This window comes from Microtus ochrogaster, chromosome 8, assembly GCF_000317375.1.
Source record: "Microtus ochrogaster isolate Prairie Vole_2 chromosome 8, MicOch1.0, whole genome shotgun sequence".
Classification (NCBI taxonomy): domain Eukaryota; kingdom Metazoa; phylum Chordata; class Mammalia; order Rodentia; family Cricetidae; genus Microtus; species Microtus ochrogaster.
Genome location: NC_022015.1, coordinates 83,915,811 through 83,939,242, shown reverse-complemented (window position 1 = coordinate 83,939,242; position 23,432 = coordinate 83,915,811). Strand labels below are relative to the sequence as shown.

The window sequence follows — 23,432 nt, the reverse complement described above, 5'->3', positions numbered from 1 at the left end:
TTTTAACTAAAGAAGTCTGGTAACACATTATCTTATAGAAAGTTATTTTATTTGTAATCTCTTTAACTTCAAGTATTTTGTGATGAGAAGGGTATTTCTTCCTTAATTAGTAATAATTTTTAAGCACCTTTTAGTTTAGTAACAACAAAGACAACCCACAATAATGATGGTTCTCAAATAATTACAGATGCTACAATGCCAAGTGCTTCCCCAAAACTCATTACGGTTTTCTCTATTAGAAAGCCTAACTCCAGAAGAGCAACTATGCAGGGAGAGGACAGCAGGTCAAGCCAGCGGCTAGTAAAGGAAAGGACTGAACTCTGGGCCCAAGCCAGGCCGAGAGAAAAATCTATGCTTCAGCTCTGATGTGCTGATGTCCTCTGTTCTTAGCTGCTATGATAGAAAGTATCTCAGTTTACCTCCTTCACACAGTCACGCCTGCAGATGCAGGTGTATGAACGGGCACACTGCTGTCCGTGTATTATGGGGACTCAGTCTCTGCTTTATCACGTTAAAACTAGATCAAAGATGTGCACAACTAATGTTTTACACACCACACTGCTCCTTCAGTTATTCTAGGTCTACTACTCTCTGGGACTACTAAAATGACTGTCATCTCAGCTAATAAAATATTCTGTTATTTCAGATATGATGACATTCGGATGAAAAGTGCCTACAGGCAACAATACTCAAATGTCAGCCATGACCATTATTCCATGCACTGGCTCTTACCTCTACAGCATGCTGCATTAGGCAAGCACTATTGCGTCTACAAGGCCACACGTCCTAGAGTCCGACACAATGTCTCCCACAGGAGTTTGACTGCTGCTGTCCCACAACAGACGACACCTGACAAAGCACTCAGTCTACAACTGCTCACTTGTGCTAAAGCCGGCACAAATCTACGACTATAAACTCATCACATCGATCAATGACAATGAGTTCATGCTCCTGATTAGATAGTGGCATTATTAACTAAGGAAATGAACAGCAAAATACAATAAAAGCTTCAGTAAGAAATATAAATAAAAGGCAGAAATGAATAATACTTTAAATAATCAGTAATGTTCCCCACTCACGATACTCCACAGCCTGTATTTATCCAGTAACATATTAGACTAACACACAAAGAACAGTAGACAGTTATAGTCTGAAGCCCTCCTAATTCTCTTAATGGATCTAAATTATGCACCTCGAGTTGTGACAGCCTCTGAAACAAGCATTGCTCCCATGGCTGAGGAGCCAAACAGTTCAGATTTGAATACTGGCTGAAATTTCTGCGATGCTATGACTGCCCATCTCAAAAGATGACCTGGACGATGAACAGAGGCTCTGGAAGTTAAGTACCACCACAGGACCGGCACATGCTGGGCACCGCACATCTGCTCAGCTCCTACACAGGACCGCACATGCTGGGCACCACACAACATCTGCTCAGCTCCTACACAGGATAGCACATGCTGGGCACCACACAACATCTGCTCAGCTCCTACACAGGACCAGCACATGCTGGGCACCACACAACATCTGCTCAGCTCCTACACAAGATCACACATGCTAGGCACCACACAACATCTGCTCAGCTTCTACACAGGACGGCACATGCTGGGCACCACACAACATCTGCTCAGCTTCTACACAGGACTGCACATGCTGGGCACCGCACAACATCTGCTCAGCTCCTACACAGGATAGCACATGCTGGGCACCGCACAACATCTGCTCAGCTTCTACACAGGACCGCACATGCTGGGCACCACACAACATCTGCTCAGCTCCTACACCAACTTTGTTCCTCTTCTCTCCTCCTAGGACTTTCACCTTCAGCCCCTAGCATGGAACTCAACTCAAGACTTCTTTCTTGCTTCCCTACCCAACACAGCTTGTTCGTGAGTGAGTGGCGAGCACGCATGCATGCACATGTGTACACACACATCTGACCTATTACCCTGCATCACTGTTTCCTGTGGTGCTTGTCACCATCCTATGTGCAGCTTGTTTGCTGCTCTCCTCCATTCAGCACTTCAAAGAGGGAAGAAGCTTTGCTTCATTCATCTTCACTGCCAACAACTAAAACAGTGGCTTCCCATAGCAGATTCTCAGCAAACACTTACTGAGTAAGTAACCTTTCCCCTGGTCAACAGCAGAAAAATGTTCTCATTTTTCCAGAAGCCCTGAAGTTATCCTAATGAAGGCTGATCTTTCTAATACTGCTAATAATTTGTCTCTAATTAAACAAGTCTGCTATCAATGCAAACCTGTGCTGCTTCCTCCAAGATCAGCACACTGAAGGGGATGAAATCTCAGTTTAAAGCCAGCTTTACACAGAGACAGACATTACCTTGTATGGTAACCAAGGCCAGGCCGGAGCAGTCACAGAATGAATCCTTATTTTATTATAAATAACTTCTATTTCTTTTTTAAATGTTAAAGACATGTAAGTGTAGCTGAATTACACACCTGTGATTTCACTTTGCTTTTTTTTTCAGATAATTTACAATGGAGCTAGGCTTAGTGTCTCACAGGGCTGAGACTTCTCAAGCTATAGATGAAAATACAGTCTCTCAGTACCTTTTAATGGTTCTAGTTTCAAAAACCCTGAGGAAACTAAGATCCACAGATAACCCATTTAATTTGATAAAGAATACTTTCAAAAGAATTGATAGCAACCACCACAGTTAATGAAGAAAACTCTATGAACACATCTTTGCCAACAGAAATGAGATAAACAAGAGTCTTATCATTACCTCTATATAACATCAGATGAAGGCCTAGCGTGCAAAACAAAACGAAAAATGCAAATATTTTCAGTGGAACTGCAAGTATCAGCAGGTGACAGGATTAGAACTGCAAGTGAGTTCAGCAAGGTTAGGGATGCGCTCAGAGAATAAACTACCTGCACACTGTTGGTGCGTGATTGTAACAGGGCCAACAACACTGCACAAGTATGCACGTGCCCTCTTCACCAACCACCATTACAGGACCACCATGAACAACTTGGCTTCCCATCTTGCTTCTTGGGTTGTGAGCCCTGACGTCACCCTCCTTCATACTTTTTCTCACAGGCCACACAATGCACTAGCACATTCTGTTGGCTCTTCATTTAAAATGGATGAGGAATTGGATCAGTTTGAGCCTAAGGCACCATCGGGGCACTCTGCTCACACCTAACACCGGCCCCGCCTCTCTCGCTGGGTATGTAGAGCACACTTGTAATCCCAGCACTCAAGAAGCCAAGGCAGGAAAATCACAGGGTTCAGGACACAGTCAATTCTGGGCCAGACTGTGCCACACAAGCAACACTCTGCCCAAACAAACCAAAAGAGAAACATGGTGCAGGAGAGATGAAACGTTAGGATGGGTGAGTCAGGCAAAGTTTATTTTCAACTTCGGAGTCTTTAGACTAAAGCCTACACAGGAGCTTTGCAAAGGAGCGCTCTGCTGGAGCACACCTGCCTGAAGGATCAATGCGGTCTCCGCAGTCTGGGTCTCTAACTAGGGCAGGTCAGCTCAGGTGGTTCACTACACACGAAAGGTCAAAGTGCGCCTGTCAGAAAGTTTGGGAACTGTCTGTTCTTGGCCTGCACACTGGTTTCCTTTACAAGTTCCAACAGTGAGATAGACACAAATGTACAGGCTGTGTCAGCTTATGATCTGGTCTTTTGGAGTTTCTGAGAAACACCAATCGGTGAAGGGATAAAAATAACCATGAGAATGCATTCTGGCACAGGCGCTGAGCTTGGGGAATCCTTCTGTCATCATCTTCCTTTATGAAGGAACTGAAACTCAGAGAGGTTAAGTAATGCTTTAAAAACTTGAACAGCCAGATCCGGAGCTTGAGTTCATTGGCGATCTACCTCGTTGGTGCTGGCAGAAGAAAGAAAGCATTCTGGATGGGAACTTGTGCTCTGTCTCTTTGCTGGCATCTTTCCCTCTGGCCCGTGGACACTCCAGCCCCTCTATCTAGAGGAGTTTTTATGCACAAGATGCTCAGCTTTACATGCAGGTTTTTACTTCATGATATGAAGCTAGCTGACCCCTTCTAATGTCTAAAGCCTTTTAAAAAACATTAATTATCAACAAAGATTACTAAAACAGTTTAAAAAATAGGAATAGAGTCAATAAAAGAAATTTGAAAAAAATAAATCCAAAGTCCAGTTTTGAAAAATTCTGCCTTATTTTAAGCTACTGTGGCCAGCATCCTCCTGCTGGCCTTGTAGAATCTATAGTATAAACAGAGTGGAGGACTTCTGCCAGCCACAAGCACGGTGGAGTCATGAAGGAGGAAGGAGCAGCAGTGCACACCTCTTTCCCCAGCTGGGCTAATGGTCTTCCCAAGACTGCACAGCAGCGAGGACAGCCAAGTCCAGAGCCAATCCAGAAGACTGCTCTGGGGATGCAAGCGTACAGAGAGCACCGCTATGTGGCTCCGTGTCGTGGGATGACAGAACACAACACTGAGGGTAGAGAATGCCATCAATAGGACCCACAGGCTAGATCCCCACTTCCCACACTGGCACCACCCAACAGCCCACCCAGAGGACCTGGGCAGCTCCAGGGCAAGCAGTAATCTCAGCTATAATAAAACCCGGCCAAGCACAGCTTCCATCCAAACGTAGTTCCCCATGATGACACAAGCACTATTTATCGCAGCCTTTATAGTTCTAGTCAAATATTACAGGAGACAAACATGAAAGCCAGAAGAGGAGGAAGACGAGGAGATGTGGATGACCACAACATCCACTTTTCAGGCACAAAAACAATGAATTAAATTCACGAGAGTTGTTCTCAGACTCCGACTTAAGTCTTCTAAGGACTGGAAGAGGGAGCCAGCGGTCCTAAAGGATGGGAGTTTTCTGTAGAACCAACAGCAGAGCAAACTGTTTCTCTTTAATGCATGGTACTAGAAATGAAGAACCCTTCAAAACAGGGCCATCAGCTGACAGGCAGTCCTGCAGACAGACAAGCAAAGTCACCTAAACAAGGAGAAAGGAAGGGAAGGTGCAAAGGCTCTGGGACAGAGGGCCGAGGCATCTGACCTGAGCAGCTGCATGTCTACCAAGTCAGAAAGGAACACAAAGTGAGGATGTGCAGAGATAGCAGGATTCCTAGAAAAGAATCAAGGACACCAAACTACTGAAAAGGAAGGCATCACACCACAGCAGTCCAGGTGGGCTAACTCAGGATTAACAGCCAACCTGCTGAAAACCAAAAGCAGAGGCCTCAAAACAGAGAAAGCACACACCTTACAAACAAAAGACCAAGTGCAAAAAGTAGAGCAAACTGCTCAGCAACTATGTAAGCTCAGCCCACACTTACCTGTGAAGTAGAACTACCTTCTGAAATGAAGGCTAACCATTTTCTCAGCTCAGAAAAACACAAGAAATCAGCACAGCTGTGTTAAGAGAAATTTAAGCAAAGTCCTACAGGCGGAGGAAAGAGCTTTAAGCACACACTCGGGACTGAAGAAAACAGCCACTTTGGAAAACAACAGCAATCAATTTCACTTCTAGGCATCTACCCAACAGAAGCAAATGCATCATGACCACAAACAACAGGAACCACAAATGTTAGTGAACTGGTTAGTGTATTATAGCTCCCAGCAACCAGAGCCACCAAAGGGCCTGTGAGGAGCCACGCACTGCACTGCTTCTCAACAACAAACAGCAAACCAGAGCAGGCAAGACCTTGGCAGTGTTAGCTCAGTGGAGAAGCAGACACAGAGCACTGTATTGAGGAAGCACAGACCACTGCTGCCAGTGGCTAGACTGGGCGTGGTGACGTGGGGAGACTGAGCAAATGGTATGAGAGAACTTTTCTGGGATGATGCAGCACCCCTTATCTTGACTGTGGTCATAGTGACATGAGTATACGCATTTATCAGAAATCACAGTTTTACATAGTAAGAACAAAATTTGCATTTGTAAATTTTACCTCATTAACCTGAAATGAGATAATTTAAGAATCTTCTCATAGAGGAGCTTCTTCCTACAGGAGCCGGGAACTAACCCTGGACAATGCAGTGGGAGACTTTGGAGCACTCGGTCCTAAACGGGAAATCTTTCTGAAAGCATCCCTGTGGCCCCAGGGATCTCTGTACAAGAGAAAGTGGAAAGCTTTAAAGGACTAGGGGGGTGGAAGCCTCCAAGGAAGGAGGGTCCTCCAGACACAACAGGACAGATGGACAGATGAATTCAGAGAAAATGGCAGCACAGGGCCCATATTAGTTCAAGACAGATGGGGTCCCAGCACTAAGATGGGAAAATGGATATGGAGTGCCCACCGCTAAGCAGGACGCTATTTGCAACTGAAGCTTGCTTGCTAAAGAAAACAGTTTTCTCCAATGGAGTCTCACTGGGTATACAAACCACACTTTAGGATGGGCCCCAGGCCTAGCAGTAGGTAATCAAGACAAACAAACTCAACCATTCTTTTGTAGACTTTTCATGTCTCATTTTGCTTTGTTTGGAACTGTTTTCTTTTGGTCTTATTGGTCTTTGCTTGAATACTATGGTTTCTGATTTTTGTGGAGGTTTTGTTTGTGTGTGTATGTGTGGTGTGGGTTTCTTGTGGTTTGTTAACCTGTTTGTTTTTTAAAGAAAGAAGAAGAAAGGAGGTAAAGTTGGATGACTGGGAAGACTAGGAGGAGTTGGGATGATGGGGAGGACCTAGGAGGAATTGGGATGATGGAGAGGACGAGGAGGAGTTGGGATGATGGGGAGGACCTAGGAGGAGTTAGGATGATGGGGAGGACCTAGGAGGAGTTGGGATGATGAGGAGGACCACGAGTTGGGATGATGAGGAAGACTAGGAGGAGTTGGGATGATGGGGAGAATTAGGAGTCAGGACAGGGGAAAGCATGATTAGAGCATATTGTATGTCAAATTTTTTTCAATAAAATCACTGTATATAAAAAGAATCTTCTGTCAAATTTTAGGTATAAAGATACAGTTGTTTTTCAAAATAAAAAGTGCACTGGCCACAATGCATAAAATGTATCCCTTTAAACATGCCTGCATCATTGGATTATATTTAAAACAAAATATTTACTGGTATTTCATAGAACATTAATGGATGTCATGTGATATATCTCAGTATGTAAAGGCCAAATTACATTTTGTCTACAAACCATCAGCTGAGCACACTTGGGCTGGATTCTAACCATTATAGGTGAGGGAAGAACAGCTGGGTTTGTATCTAGAAATGCTGATCAGAGTCAGAGGCGGCTGGTGGACTCAAGCACACTGTCCTTTCTATAAAGGCTTCTGAACCCGGGACCATGGGAAGCGCTCAGCATTGGCAGGTTCTGACCTAGACCCCATGTGGTCTGGCACCAGTGGGATCATAGTAAACAGTTGCTAAAAGATGAGCCCATCACAGACATCAGCATCACACAGAGAATTAGGTCGTAGTAATGTGCATGGTCCATGCATGTGCACTACACACAATCCACTATTTAAAGATATTACAAGCTAACCCATTTCTCATGTTTTCTTTCTGGTAATTCTGTCTTCTCACATTCATGAATTACATAAAATATAAGGAAACTATAATTTTTTTTAAAACATTAGAAAGAGCTTAAGAAGAAGCATTTTCTGGAGTGGATGATGCTCTCAAGTGTCTTAAGGGATCAGACACTCAAGTGTGAGCATATGGAGTCATTCTCATTCAAACGACCACAAAATGTGTTCAGAACTAAGTTAAAGGCAGAGCTATGAGCTGAGCTAAAGCAGAATTGAAAACTAGGGTTAATAAATGCATATCTCAAATGGCATGTCACTTGACTTAGAACCTAACAGAATACCTGTCAACAGAGTTAGAATTTTTCTTAGGGAGAAGATGAGTGTATTTTTAATACAAAGATACACAACCAGCAACACCACACTACAAGGTACAACCGAAAAGCTTTTAGCCTGGATAAAACTCAAAATACTCCTTGGCCATTATGTAATTTACCTTAGTTAAGTGCACTGTGATTTTAAGCAATGAAATTCTGGTAGACATGATATAAGTTGCACATTTCTGGTTCTTTGCCCATCTGTGTCTACACCCTTCCCATAGACAGCCTCACAGCAGCGAAGTATACATCCCTGTCCTCCAACTTGGAACTAGCTTGTGTGCCTTGTGCTTCTGTTTTACTCTTAGATGCCCTGGAGCTAGAGTTACAGGTGGTTGTGAACACCAACGCGAGTGAGTGCACAGGTCTTTCAGAAGAGCAGCAAGCAGCACTCTTAATGTATGACAAATCTCAATTCCCAGGCCTTGTTCTAGTAACAGTAGGCAAGTACTCTATATGCTGTGAATATGTTTTATTTCCATTGGTTCATAAAGAAGCTACTTTGGTCTATGGCAGGGCAGAATATAGCAAGGCAGGAAATCCAAGCAGAGATAGCGGAGGAAAGAAGGTGGAGTCAGACAGACGCCATGTAGCTGCTGAAGGAGAAGGAGGCCAGAACCTTTCTGGTAGGTCACAGCCTCGTGGCGACACACAGATGAATAGAAATGGGTTAATTTAAGATATAAGCTAGGTAGGAATACACTTAAGTTGTTGGACAAGCAGTGCTGTAATTAATATAGTTTCTCTGTGGTTATTTGGGTCTGGGTGGCCGAGAAATGAAGGTGAATTCTGTTTACAAAGTAGATAGAATATGAGCAAAATCTTATGTATGTTGTAGTTTGTCTTCTTAGGTTGTTTACCTTCTGTTAAAATCAAACATGCTACATACACCACACAAACCAGATGTAGACTCAAGACACAGCTTGAGAGAAGCCCAGGTCAGCTCAGGCTTAGGTGACTCATTTGCAACACTATCAGTGCGAAAGAAATAAGAGATTAGGTTTGACGAGTCTTCCTAACATAGCATCATTGTGTTAATTACTAACAGATACAGAAGACATAAAGTAGCAAATGCGAACAACACTATTTAAATACTGGCTATTAATTTTACATATAAAGCATAGACTTTTCCCTCTCTTGAGAGATGGTACTAGCATGGCAAAGCAAGGCAAGTATCCTCAACACAAAGTCATTCAAATGAGCAAATATCATCACATGAACCACTTAGTTTCAAATTCTAGTTCCAATATATTCTACTTTCTCTACGTTTGATCTTAGGCACGTAGCTAACAGCCATCCCAGCACTGCTGAGGATCAATGACAAGAATCCTGGCATTTCTGCTATTGATATGATATTGATGTATTGACATGGGTAACACAGACCACATAGACAGCATGGCTCGTTTATTATCAGCATCTGCCTAACTCATTAGGGAATATTTTATTACTCAAAAGATGCTATCTTATTTCAATATTTGGGATTTTTTTTAATGAAAAAGGTAAGTTAGCTTCCTCTTTGATATCTCAGTTTCTTTTTTCAACTAAAGTAAGCAAAGATATTGTTAAGTAATATGGCACTCACGGATAATCTTTGTAGTTCCTGAAACCACAATTCTATCAATTTAAAAATATTTAGACCTACAACAGTTAAAGATACAGATTAGATGAAAGTCTTTAAATTGGAATTTATTGTGTACTGAGCCGATCCAATAGTGAGTCAGCTAATCGTTTTTGGTAAAGTATAATATGCTACATAGAACAGGTCATTCTTCTTTATGGGGGGTTCAAAACAGGGTTTCCCTGTGTCTTTGGAGCCTGTCCTAGAACTTCCTCTGTAGACCAGGTTGGCCTTGAGCTCACAGAGATCCTTCCGCCTTTGCCTCCCAAGTGCTAGTGCAGAACGTGCATTCCTATGGTTGCCTCTGCTTTACACCATCAGTAAGTTCCAAATCACAATACAAATGTATAAAAGAAGCTACATGATTAACCCAAATGATCATTTCAAGAATATTTTTAATTAAAAAAGTTAGAAAATAATTTTTTTCTCAAGACAGGGTTTCTCTGTACAGCCCTGGCTGTCCTAGAACTCTATAGACCAGGTTGGCCTTGAACTCAGAGATCCACCTGTCTCTGACTCCTTAGTGCTGGGATTAAAGGTGTGTGCCGCCCCTGCATAACAGAAAAGAATTTTGTAAATATGAGATCTTATTTTTATTAGCAGAGGTTCCTGGCACCAGTGGCTAAGCTCTCGTACCTGAGGTTCCGACCACGACATCCCAAGGGGAGCTGATGGGCTGCTTCTCTCCTCTCTCTCCCCCCTCTGTATCTGTCCCTTGAATGCCAATGCCAGCTACAGTGCTCACCTTCTCAGCGTCTAGGTCGATCTATAAAAAATCCAGTAAGCCTTTATTCAATACATGTTATTTTGCTTTCAATACGTGAATAATTCTAATAGAACACACAAAATATTCGAAACACAATGTTTTAAAGAGTAATTACAGCAGACTTGTCACTTTCTAGTGATAGAAGGGAATGAAGTCCCAACATGCTGTCTCATGGATGAACTGTTCAACATCAAGCAAGACTGAAGAGGAAACCCTCCCTCACAGAATTAACCCTATTGTGTGAGAGGTCAGGGAGGGCCTATCCAGAGACAGAAAGTTGATCCTAGCGCTGGGGATGGCGATCATCTTTGTGTGACAATTCTTAATTGGGAGCTGAAAAATTCTAAAACAGCTTAAAGTTATGACTACAAAACCTGTTAAACTGATTACAAACTAGTGAGTTCTAATTTACTTGGGTGGTCTTTTTGATGTTTGCACAATAAAGTCATTAAGACAATCACGAGTACAGAACACTGAGGCTTTTCAGGGTCCCATGCAGAAAATCATATCAAAATGGCTATCTATGGTTTGCTTGTGTGAGGGGATGGCAAGGGAAGTGTGAAGAGGCAACATAATGTGTAAATTGGCCAGGCGGCGGTGGTGCGCGCCTTTAACCCGAGCATTAGGAAGGCAGAGGCAGGCAGATCTCTGAGTTCCAGGCCAGCCTGGTCTACAGAGTGAGTTCCAGGACAGCCAGGGTGCTTACACAGAGAAACCTTGTCTCAAAAAACCAAACCAAACAAATAACAACAAAAACAACACCCAAACAACCCTATAGGTTAATCAAGAAATTGTTCTAGACACAAGAGCAATGTTTGTGTGAGAGACTGTGAGAGGAATGGATTTAGAAGACATCTGCGAACGAGGTCTTCAAATTAAAATGCAGTAACTGTTACTTTTCCCGTCACACAGAATGGAGGACTTTAGGAAATCCACCATTTTTGTGATTATACTACTTCAATAAACAGGCATTTGACTAGCATCTCATGCAGTACTTGGAGATCACCAAGCTGTGAAGCAGGGGAATGGGCACAGCTAACTAAGGACAAGCACTCTGCCGTGCTGACCCGTCCTCTCACCACTTCCCAGAATGACCAGACAGCTATGACAGAACCATAGGATAACTCCGCAATTATTCAGAAGAGCTCAGTAATTAAAACCGTATCATTTTGCTGCAACCTTTGCACAATGATATTAACAAAGAGCTGCCTAAAAAGGGAATGTAATAAATAATAGATATTCCCCTAACTATATCAATAATATATTAGCATATTCAAATGTCTAGAAAGAGTTTCCTAGACTTAAAAACTCCACTTTAGTTCTTTAAGTCACAATGTATATTATAAAAATAAATACATACAAAATGTTTCACTAAATGTATGTATAATTTGTTAATAACAAATATCTACTGAACATTTTAATAGGCCAAATCCTACTCAGTAGCAAAGAAAATGCATTGCTTTTATCAAGATATACCTCACAGTGGATATTATTATACAGTCTGGATAAATACTTGCTAACCAACAATGACCCTGGACACCTGATCAACATCAGAGTTTCTTGACTGGAACTATTAAAATTTTAACTTAAAATTGAAAATTAGCTCTGAAAAAGGATGGGATAAATCCGGGCTCGCTGAACATAGCGGACAATGAGGACTGCTGAGAAGTCAAGAACAATGGCACTGGGTTTTGATCCTACTGCACATACTAGCTGTGTGGGAGCCTAGGCTGTTTGGATGCTCACCTTACTAGACCTGGATGGAGGTGGGCGGTCCTTGGACTCCCCACAGGGCAGGGAACCCTGACTGCTCTTTGGGTGATGAGAGAGGGAGAGTTGATTGGGAGAGGGGGAGGGAAATGTGAGGCGGGGACGGGGAGGAGACAGAGATCTTTAATAAATAAATAAATTGAAAATTACCTTTCTTATAAGGTGGTTTTCAGTATCGGCCACATAGATGGCATTATTCACGATAGCTACACCCTGTGGAGAATTAAAAGATGACTCTGAAAACATTCCATCTTTTCTTCCAGGATTAGGTCCTAAAAGACAAGATAGTTGTGAGACCATTTTTTTTTTCACAATAAAAAGCAACTTCTAAGTAACATCCTCCAAATAAATAATTTAAAAAACTGCATTTAATGCTGGAATTTTTAAAAACAAATAACAAAGCATTTCAGTATTTCTATCTAAAAATTAAGAAATGGGGCTGGAGAGATGATTCAGCAGTTAAGAGTGCTGGCTGCTCTTCCAGAGGACTGGACTCAACGACCAGCACCCACATGGAAGCTCACAGCTAGCTAACTAGTCTCCTCCCGCCTTAGAGGGCACTGCACACACTGTGCACAGGCATATGTGCAGGCAAAACATCACACGCATAGAAAAATGAAGATGTTTGCTACGCCCTCTATTTCTCTGTATGTCTATTCCGGGTAGAATATAGCAGAAGAAAATAATTTTAAAAGCATTTTAAATACCTGCTACCTAGACTAGAAAGTTAAAAATAACTAACCTATCAGTAGTCAAAAAAAGGATTAAAAAAGATTTATTTTACATGTGTATGTTTGCCTGCACATATGTATAAGCACATGTGTGTGCCTGGTACCCACAGAGATCAGAGGAGGTCATCAGATCTGGAACTGGAATTACAGATGGTTGTGAATTGCTATGTGGATGTGGGAATGGAAACCAGGCCCTCTGCAAGAACAAGTGCTCTTAACCACTGGGTCATCTCTCCAGCCCCCAAAGGAATGATCTTTTAAAAACAATTTGGACAATAGACTCCTTTGGCAATAAAACACTCCTTCCCTAGAGAAATCTTCGCCCTCAAAACTGCTGTAAACAGTACCACAGCTTGAGAGCCACCAGTCTTCCCAAGTCAAGAAGCCCAGGGGGACACTCCTTCCTTCCCTGCTTCCCTCTCCTAAAGTCACGCAACGTTCTCAGGTTTTGGAACACCATGACTCCAAGGAGGGACAGTCTGACACGGCAATACACAACTGCTGCTTCCCAAAGTCTATAGGTCAGTAGCCACTTCTGTAAAGCAGAACTAGTAATGCCCAGGTTCACAGCCTTACAGGAGTGAAAATGAGGAAATGCAGGCAGCGTGCTCAGAATGAAGCAGGCATGTGGCTGGCCACCACTCACCACTACCAGTAACACTATTATTGTTGTTAAACCTCAAGAGATTGCAGAAAAAGTAAGAGATGGGAGAAGAGCTCTATGCAGTCCCTTCAGATCTGCAACCTGGAATACCCTGGAGACAATGCCAGAGTCAAGTGCCTGGGAAACCTGACTATACCACCACCACCAAAATCTGTTAAGTCATGTGAAATCAGTAGTTCTTGAAAACATGTGACCAAGGAAATCTTTTTAAAAACTCAGCTGGGGACTGGCAAACTGGCTTCACAAGGAAAAGAACTTCCCAAGCCTGACAACCCAAACCTGATCCTCTGGCCCATTCTGTGGGAAGAGAGAACCAGCTCCTATGAGCTGTCTCCTTACTGCTGTTGGTGGGGCAGGGAAGCCTCCAGATGGCATGGGCTCAAAGGAACACACAGCATCAGCGCATACTGGACTGTTCTATCAGGGGGCTAGGGAAAAAGACACTCACATTCTCCCTTGAAGGTTTCCTTCAGACCTTTCCTTAGTCTTCTTTTGCATTCTCTAGTCTTGATTTTCCTGGTGATTTCTCTCTTTCTTGATATTTTCCTTCTAGTTCCTTCTAACTCTTTCATTCTTGATGTTTTCCTTCTAGCCCATTTTAACTCTATCTTTATTCTTATCCTTACAGCTTATATACCCCAGCAAAATCTTTCAGGCAATAAAAAAATTACAGTGTGGTTACATTCTCTTTTTTAAGTGAATGATTATAATAAATACAAAATAAACAGTAAAAAGATAGTATGTTTTCCATATCCCTTACATAATTAAACATTTTACATATTACAGGTGAAAAACAAATTATCCCAACATCCCATATACATTCATACCCAAGCAACTTGTTATAGATTAACCATGTGGCAAGTAAGCTATTCTTCTCAGTCAGGTCTTTTACTGGATGGCTAGGTTTTGCAGTTATAAAGAAAGGGCCAATCACTTTATTACTTATCTTGAAAGGCAATCTTATAAATCTTAAAAGAATCACAAATGTAAACTTTTATACATAAAAAAGAATCAATCAGCTCTACTTTAAATCTTTAGGGCACATACCCACTCTCAAAAGATTTTCTCTATCAGGAGACTGAAGAAACAGGTGTAAGGAATTAGTCACCACCTTTGGTCATTAGCCAACCATAGCAAGGAAAGTTGTCAGCTAGTAACAACTGGGCTGCTTTGCATTTTTGACCTCAGCTATGCGTCCTTGTGAACTCCAGGGCTTTTCATCTCGAAGCTATTATCAAAACATTTGATCCAACCTGGAGATATTTTAAGGTTTTGTTTCAGCTAATGGTGCACACCGAAGCCTGTGACTGCATCTCTCAGCATTAAGAGAATTAGAGCCAGTCTGGCTCCTGGGGACTCAATTGTTTTTTTTTTTTTCTTTTGCTTTTTTGAGGCAGGGTTTCTCTGTAGCTTTGGAGCCTGTCCTGGAACTAGCTCTTGTAGACCAGGCTGGCCTCAAACTCACAGAGATTCGCCTGCCTCTGCCTCCTGAGTGCTGGGATTAAAGGTGTGTGCTACCACTGCCCAGCTTCAATTGTTTTTCTTAATCATTAACTTGAGTTACAATCTATGCAGCTCCTTAGGTGAAACTCATAGGCCTTGGCTGAGTAACATTTCCTTCCATTTATTTTTATTCATCAATACTTTGTATAAGCTAACACTATTGTCAATTAGACAGTATTATTATCAGCTAGGAAGAAATTATCTTCACAGTAATCCACAGGTAAAAATGCCCAGAACAGGATGTTTCCATGAGACAAACACACTACATTACAGGCAGTTAGGGTCTCCCCACTTCCATTCACACCATGCCAGATACCAGAGAAAGATCCTGGTAGCAAACATGGAAAGGCACAGCAGGGGCAAAAGTAATTCTGGGGTCTGGGGTCTTGGGGCCTTGTCTATTGGAGACTATCAGGGGATTCTTCCTGGTGGGCTGACACTTTGAACTTCAGTTGCCACCTGCTACTCCTGACATGACCACCCGCATCCCGACCTCTATGCCAGGACACACAGCACCCTTCTACTCTCCAACACACAATAAATCATAAATATAAGAAATAATATTAGGTGGGTGTGGTGACTCATGCTTATAAATCTTAGCACACTGCAGGCAGGAGGTCTGCTATGAATTCAAGGTGAGTCTGGGACACAGTGAGTTCCAGGCCAGCCTGAGCCAGAGGCAGAGACGCTGTCTAAAACCAACCAGGTCAAAGAGTATGTCAGGACACAGCAGTATTCTTTGAGACAGAGACTCTGTCTAAAACCCACCAGGTCAAAGAGTATGTCGGGACACAGCAGTATTCTTTGAGGCACACTCAAGAACACCATTTGCTGATGTTGTCTGTTAACAAAGAACACTGTTGGGCTGGGTATGGCAGCACATGCCTTTAATCTCGATTTAAGAAGCAGAGGCAGGTGGATGCATCTCTGTGAGTCCAGAACAGACTGAGCTATGTAGAGAGTTTCAGGACAGCCAGGGCTGCATAGTGAGACCCTGTATCTTAAGAAAGAAGACCTAAGCCATTTTGAATGTTATAACAAATTAAAATCTGGGTGAGAAGAAGGCTCAGTTGGTAATGTGCCTCTATACAACCATGAAGATCTGCATTTGGATAGCCAGTGTACACAAAAGCCGGGCATGGTTAGACATACTCTTAATGCCAGAAGGTGGATCTATATGAGTTGAGGCCAGTCTGGTCTGCAAAGAAAGTTCCAGGCCACCTAGGACTTCATAGTTAGACCCTATTTTAAAACAACAAGAGCAGCAGCAGCAACACAGTGGGGGAGGGGGTGGTTAGAATCCAAAGCAAGGCCACCTCTAGACTTCAGTGGTTAGCAAGCCTGGCCAAACCAACAAGCTTCGGGTTCACTGGGAGACCCTGCTTCAAAAGATTAGGTGGAGAGCACTCGAGGGGACACACAATCTCATGTGTCAGCATACAGACTCACATGAGCATGTACACACACCACACACACCAAGGCCCATAGAGACTAGTAAAATTCAAGACATTTTCAAGCAACAATTCTCATAACTGCCTGTTACAAGTGAAACTAACAAGTAGCATGAACAAAAAGGCTCCACAAAACAACACAATCTCAGCTGACACAAAAGATGAGAACACTTGGCATACTGCAATGAGCAATGGCTTAGGAGCAGCTGATGTACTCTATACATAAAATGTTTCCTAGGCCATGAGATGGGATTGGCGGTAAGGACACGACCCCTCCCCTGACTAATTTGTTGTGTGTCAGTCAGTTCAGCCCAGATAAGCAGATTAGTCTGAATGTACTTAGGAGATTTTGACTAACAGTGCAGATGGAAACCAGAGGCATGTTCTTGTCTAAGGCAGAGAGATATGGAATGAGATGGCCTGTACTCTCATGGAAAGGGGAGGGACCCAGATGCATGCTTTAGTTCTTAAAGTTCTTAAAGAAGAGAAAAATAAAATCATGTACAAATCCTAGACTGTTTACTTTATAATCTAGATACCGAGTTTCTTGGTTACTGTCCTGAGTTCCTGTCTTAAAAACTGTATGAATAGTATCTTGTTAGAGAAGAAAACATGAAACTTCTACTTAAAACATCATTGACCTAAAATTTTGGCATATTTCCACGAGTAAATAAATGAGACATTTTTATTTAAAAAAACAGGATGGAACACACAAATATACCTAAAAACCATATAACTTAATGATTTCCTCCTTTTGACAGGAAGCTTCTGGGTTCTGTTTGTTCTGAAAAGGAAAGGGAGGTTAACTCGGATACCACAGACTAAATAACAAAATAACTTGGTGATAAAGTCAGAAGCCAATTTAGGCTGTTTTGTATATTTATTTGAACTATTTTTAAACTGAAAAATATATTACATAGTATGTTAGAAGCAAACCTTACCTCCAATGCTATATTGAATCTGTCCATTTTTCTGAATGACCAAGATTCGATGGTGCCCAGTGTCTGCGACCACCAGTCTACCTGCAGCATGGTCTGAGGCTACTTTGCCAGGGAACAGCAGTGGTGAAGGTGGCAGAGACTCTTTAAAGAGTTTTATTCCAACTTTTCCATCTCTGATCTGTCCCCTGTCTTTGTAATACTTTAAAGCGATAGAAGTATATGAAAATAGTTTATCTTTATGTCCCTCTCCAATCAAAGAAAACAGCATGTTTCCACGAGGTCCCAGTATGACCAGTGTTGGCCAGCAGGAGACTTCAAGCTCCTGCCAGAGGCTGGCGTCTGCGTCGTTAACCACAGGGTGGGTGATGTCGTATCGTAGAATAGCACTCTTGATATTGTCTGAGACTTTTTCATTTGGAAACTTAGCTGAGTGAACACCGACAATCAGAAGACCATCTGAAAATGGAAAGTACATTAGACACTATGAAATCTTAAAAACATCAGCCATATATTAGTTTGCTCAATAATAGAAACAATCCACAGATTCAAAAGGAATTAACAATAGTGCACTTAATTTATTTAAACATATGTATACAAAATTCACAATCACAGACAGTCTTGATTTCTACAAATAAACACATAGGATCAGACTCATGTGCGGGACTGTTTTTCAGATAAAGCTACTAAGGGCAGTCATAGGGAGGTACAGCACAGCAGGGCAGGAGCCAGGTGTTACCAAGCCAGAAGCTCCACAGTCAGCTGAAGCCATATGGGCATCTAACACTCTAACTGAACCCACTGCATTCTGGGCAGAGAACCAGGGAGGCTGGAGAGTGAGGGGGAAGCAGTGAGAATGTTCATGTCTCAGCTTACGAAACTGCACTTGCACACAAGAAAGACCAACAGAGCACACAACTGCTGAGCACTGAGAACTGAATTACTGCGTAGACAGGAAAGACAGCTACGGATGAGCTGAGGGGTAGAGGGGGTGGCTCAGTGGTTAGGAGATTGCTCCTCTCACAGAGGGCATACCGGGCGCCTGGCACTCATATGGTAGCTCACGTCCATTTGTAACTCCAGGTTCAGAGTACTCAGCGCCCTCTTTTGGTCTTGCAAGCACTGCAGGCATGTGTAGCACATACACACACAGGCAAAATACTCAAATGCATAAAATAAAAACAAATACCTTTTCTAAAGGATGAGAACTTATTATCAGAAGTAACTGGGCTGAATGGCTACTAAATGAAGCTAAAAACATCTATCAGGACTTCAATAGAACCCAAGTTCCAAAGTTCCACACATTATAGGATTTCAAGGTCTCAGGGACAACTCGAAACTATGGCTTTACGAAGAATGTAAACCAATTCCTGGTCATCCAGAGCCACAGCGAGAGCACAACTCCAACAAGTGCCACAAGAAAGGGTGCGTGCTTTGTCATCACGGGACATAAAACACAAACAAGATATTGATGCGATATAGAACCATTTGATTTAGTAGAGACTTACAACAGCCTTGAAATTGTGTCCCATGAAGTAAAAGAAAAACTCAAATGAAATGAATGAAAAGACAGAAACTATAAACAGAGAGATGAGACTGCAAAGGAAAAACTAAATGAGAATGTTAGAGCCGAAAGCCGGGCAGTGGTGGCATAGACCTTTAGTCCTAGCACTCGGGAAGCAAAGGCAGGTGGATCTCCATGAGTTCCAGGCCAGCCTGGTCTACAGAGTTAGTTCCAGGACAGTTAAGGTTACACAAAGAAACCCTGTGTCAAAAAACAAAACAAAACAAAACAAAGTAAGCGTTGAAAACACATACTTGAAACAAAGAAATTGAACACGCTCTCTGGAAAACAGGTGCAGGGGAAAAGGCCTGGAGCCCACAGGCAGCTTATGAGAAAATGAAAACAAACACAACTTCCTCAGGCAACTTGAGAGCAGTTTAGGAAATCTAAGGAGTTGCAAAAATCCAAGAGGAAAAGAGAAGAAACTTGGGAAAAGCAGACATTTGAATAATGTCTATTCTTCAGATTTTGGCTAACAGCAGAAGCCTACACAACTCAAGATCGGTACACCACCAAGACCCAACTAGAAGAAAAACATGTCTTGGTAGATGATAACCAAACTGTCAAAAAACAGTGACTAGACAAACAAAAGACAACCAGACAACCGTGGAATCAGCTTTAAAAAAACTCGTGAGGAGTGGTTGCCTGGGAACTGGATAGAGGTGGGGAGAAGTGGGAAGGATTTGAAACTTTGGCCAAATTATTTATCCTTTATCAGCTTTCTCACTTGTGAGAAGAAGAAAATATCAGGTATGACTTCCTAGGTTAAATGAATTAAGAGGTAATCTTCTGTAGGGAATTGAGCATAGTACTCAGTATACAGTGAAACCTCACCTAATTTAACCACTGTTTTTTAAATTTAAAAAAATTAACTTCCCTAAATTTCAAAAGAAATCAGCAAAATTGAGCTGCAAAGAAAAGATATCACATTGAGAAACAGAGGATGTAAGCTGATATACACATATACACTCACACGACTAAAGATGCTCATCTAGTTATAGGAAAAGATTGGACTCTAACATTCTCCTGTATATGAGACACAGCCTACAGAAATGAATCAAGCTAAAAATAAAAGAGACACAAAATCTTAACAGGCTAAGGGGCGGGGGGGGGGAGACACCAGGAAATGGGAACTGTGACACCCCACCCCAGCTCGCTACCTATGTACAAAAGGGCACCTGTTAGTTGCTCCTTATCTAAAGCAGAACCTACGAGGGTTCTAGTTTATCCTTCTTCCTCTGCCTTTCTTTCCTGTTGGGGAATATTATTTTAAGGTGAGTGTTACTTTTGTTTATGCTGCATTTGTTTAACTTTGTGAAGTTGTTTTACTTTGCCTTTCTAAAACACCTGATGGTCTAATAAAGAGTTGAATGGCCAATAGCGAGGCAGGAGCAAGGATGGGCGGGACTGGCAGCAGAGAGGAAATACAGAAACGAGGCAAGGAGAGTAAGAGAAGGAGGAAGACGCCGGGGCCAGCCACCCAGCTACACAGCAAGCCACGAAGAAAGAAGTAAAGAAAGAGATACAAAATTAGAGAAAGATAAAAACCCAGAGACAAATGGTAGTTGTGATAATTTGAGTTAAGAAAAGCTGGCAAGAATGAGCCAAACTGAGGTTATTTATAAGCAATAACAAGCCTCTGTGCATTTATCAGGGAGCTGGGTGATGGGCCCTTCAAAGAGCCAAGAGTGACTTCTCACAATGGTACCCACAGCTCATCTGCACTGCAATACTAGACAGAAGCAATGGCCCCGTGTAGACTGTTCAGCCAGCTCTGCCATTATGTAGGTCAGCTCCTACAGTAAATCCTCCTGTTACCTCCCGTGGTTCTGTTTTGTCAGAACAAACGGTGACCACCACACAAACCTCTATCTACACTGCTATTTTCATGCCAGCTCTGCATCTTGATGTATGATACCTTCATCCAACCATGGCAGTTTCCCTCCTTACCCAGAATTAGGTGAGAGCTCCCCTGTAGGACACTCCTCAGCAATGGCCGGTGTACACACTAGCCCGGAATCCTTCAACTTCCAAGTTTGTTACAGCCTTGAGGCTTGAAGGGCAAATGGATACAATATGCTTGCTTTCTGCTTCTTCAGAGTGTAGGCTCTGCAGTCCATTGGGACAACTCAACCAGTCTAATGCACATAGTTTGTAACTAACCTTTTATCTGGAGCTCTTAAGACTTTTCTCTTTATTGGGGGGTGGTCTGTAAAGTTTAACAGTCCCATTAAGCTGTCCCTAGGACTTTTCTGGGCTAACATCCTGGTACCTGACAGGCCCTCTGAAGATGAAGAGTCAACATTCTTTTTTCTCCATATTCAGTTCCTTCTGTCCTAATTTCAGGTATGAGTTTGGGGTGGTTGTTTTGACTTTGAGGTTCTCCAAGTAGTCTTACGTTGCACCTTCTTTGCTTGTCTTCTCGCTCTGTCATTTTGTCCCTCCACTGTTTTATCCTGTGCTTAGCTTATTCCCACCCCAGAGCCCCCACCCCGTGTTTCAGTTCAGCACCACCCACTCCTCTATCATCTGCATTTATCCCCTTGGACATCTTGTAATAGAATCTTGAATTTTTTGTTTCCTAAATTCAATCAACACCTATTTCTTCTTTTTCTTTTTAGTTTGTAATGTTTCTGATCCAGGTTGGTTTCCATTAGTCTAGAATGCTGTTTGAAGCTAGTACTCCAGGAGGGAACACTACAGTTGTCAAGTCTGTGGCTATTAATGACAACTGTCACACATTCTCTTTACTGTACATGGCTGTCATCACCTTTACCGTTTGTTTTTGAGGACAAGGTCCCTAGCTTGAGAGCGCCCTCTTCTGACAGCTGTTTTCTGTGCAGGTGCGTTTGTGGACATCATTTATGGAGGGGTTACAGTATCTAATTCTCCTTCACTTATATGGATCCTTTACATCCTCTTTGGCTTTAGGGATCCATCTGAGTGAAGCCACGCCCTGCCTGTATGCTTGTCCTAAACCGACACTTCTCCAAGCTTTCCATTCTCATCCCTCCAGAACACTGAAGAGCTGTGATCCAGGCATTCCCCTCGATGTTCAGTGTGTGCACCTCGTATTAGGGCATTTCTTACCAGGGACGAAGGGACTATTCTGTGTGTTTGACTCAGTCTTCTGAACTGCTCTGCTTTTTCTTTCTTTTTTCAAAACTGTTACATTTTATTTTTTCTTTAACTTTTTTTTTTCTTTTTTTTGGTTTTTCGAGACAGGGTTTCTCTGTGGTTTTGGAGCCTGTCCTGGAACTAGCTCTTGTAGACCAGGCTGGTCTCGAACTCACAGAGATCCGCCTGCCTCTGCCTCCCGAGTGCTGGGATTAAAGGCGTGCGCCACCACCGCCCGGCTTAACTTTTTTATTTTATTTTTCACAGTTTGAGGGTATAGTCTGTGATAGCCCCAAAGTCCTGGTGGAGGAGAGTGGGGCGCCTGCAGTCAGGAGGCAAAGAGTACTAAACACTAGCGGTATTCTGCAAGCTTTTCCTTTCTATTCAGTCCAGGAACCCAGCAACACAGACTGCTGCCCCTCAGAGATAAGGTGGATTTCCACACTTCAATCATCCTGATACAGTCAATCCCTTAGGCATGCCCAGAGACCTGCCTCCTAGATAACCTTAGATCCTGTCAAGTCGATACCATTAACTACCACAGGTGGCTGCCATTCTCCTTAAGTTTGGAAGTAACAGACAAAGTTCTGTTTAACATCATATTTATAATTTACATAAAATAATTGATTAAATAAATATAATCCAGCCTCAGAACAAGTCTTTTAATGAAGAGAAACCAGCATAAGCACAAGTCGGAGACCCCTGCCTGCTCTACTGTATTTGACAAGGGGTTGAGATACAGACGGGGAGATGGCAAAGATAACTGCATGAGAATCAAAAACAAGAACTGCAAAAGCATTTGCATGCGTGTGATATAATCAGTATAGCAGAAAAATCCTTGACAATTAGCTTAAAAGATTCAGCAATTCTGAAATAAAATTAACATGAAGATATCCTTTATATATCAAACAATAAGCAGTTATCAACTTAAAGAAAAAGCTACCCACATGATAAACTGCCACATTAAGTGTGTGGAATGGTGTCTCGACAGGTGAAAGTTAAGACACTTTGCTGAAGCAGTAGGAGGGACAGACACACAGACAAACATACTTTCGACTAGCAGGAATGCAAGTGAGCATAATCCCAGGACGGGGAGTTTAGAACTATGCTACAGAATGACTTCTGCAATCTCACTTGAGGACATGACCACAAGAGAGCCCATCATCACGTGAAAACCTGTCTCCATCAGATTATTCCTGTAACGACTGAGAAAGAACCTGAGAGCCGGCATGCAGGGAAACAGCTGAATGAAAGGCACAGTACATATACTGTGAAATACTATGCACAAAACGTCTCAAGTGCACCACTCTCTGTTTAAGAGAAAAGGTAATAAGAAATGAGATAAAGTACAAGGCAGAAGGTAGGAAAACGGGTGCATGAATGGCAAACCTTTCCGTTTAGTTCTCACTGTGAAAAACCAGGCTGTATCTTCTCTCTCTCTCTCTCTCTCTCTCTCTCTCTCTCTCTCTCTCT

The 23,432-nt window shown here is 42.4% G+C and overlaps 1 protein-coding gene across 1 annotated transcript in view; it reads right to left on the bottom strand.

Annotated features, from left to right (window-relative positions):
- Positions 1-23,432, bottom strand: part of Nhlrc2 (NHL repeat containing 2) — a 51,883-nt gene that overhangs the window by 17,249 nt on the left and 11,202 nt on the right. Inside the window, exons 3-5 of the mRNA XM_005352523.2 lie at positions 17,282-17,737; positions 12,142-12,263; positions 10,092-10,221 (exon numbers count right to left, since the gene is read on the bottom strand). Of these exons, the coding sequence (XP_005352580.1) occupies positions 10,092-10,221; positions 12,142-12,263; positions 17,282-17,737 (708 nt within the window). The remainder of the gene's footprint in view (positions 1-10,091; positions 10,222-12,141; positions 12,264-17,281; positions 17,738-23,432) is intronic.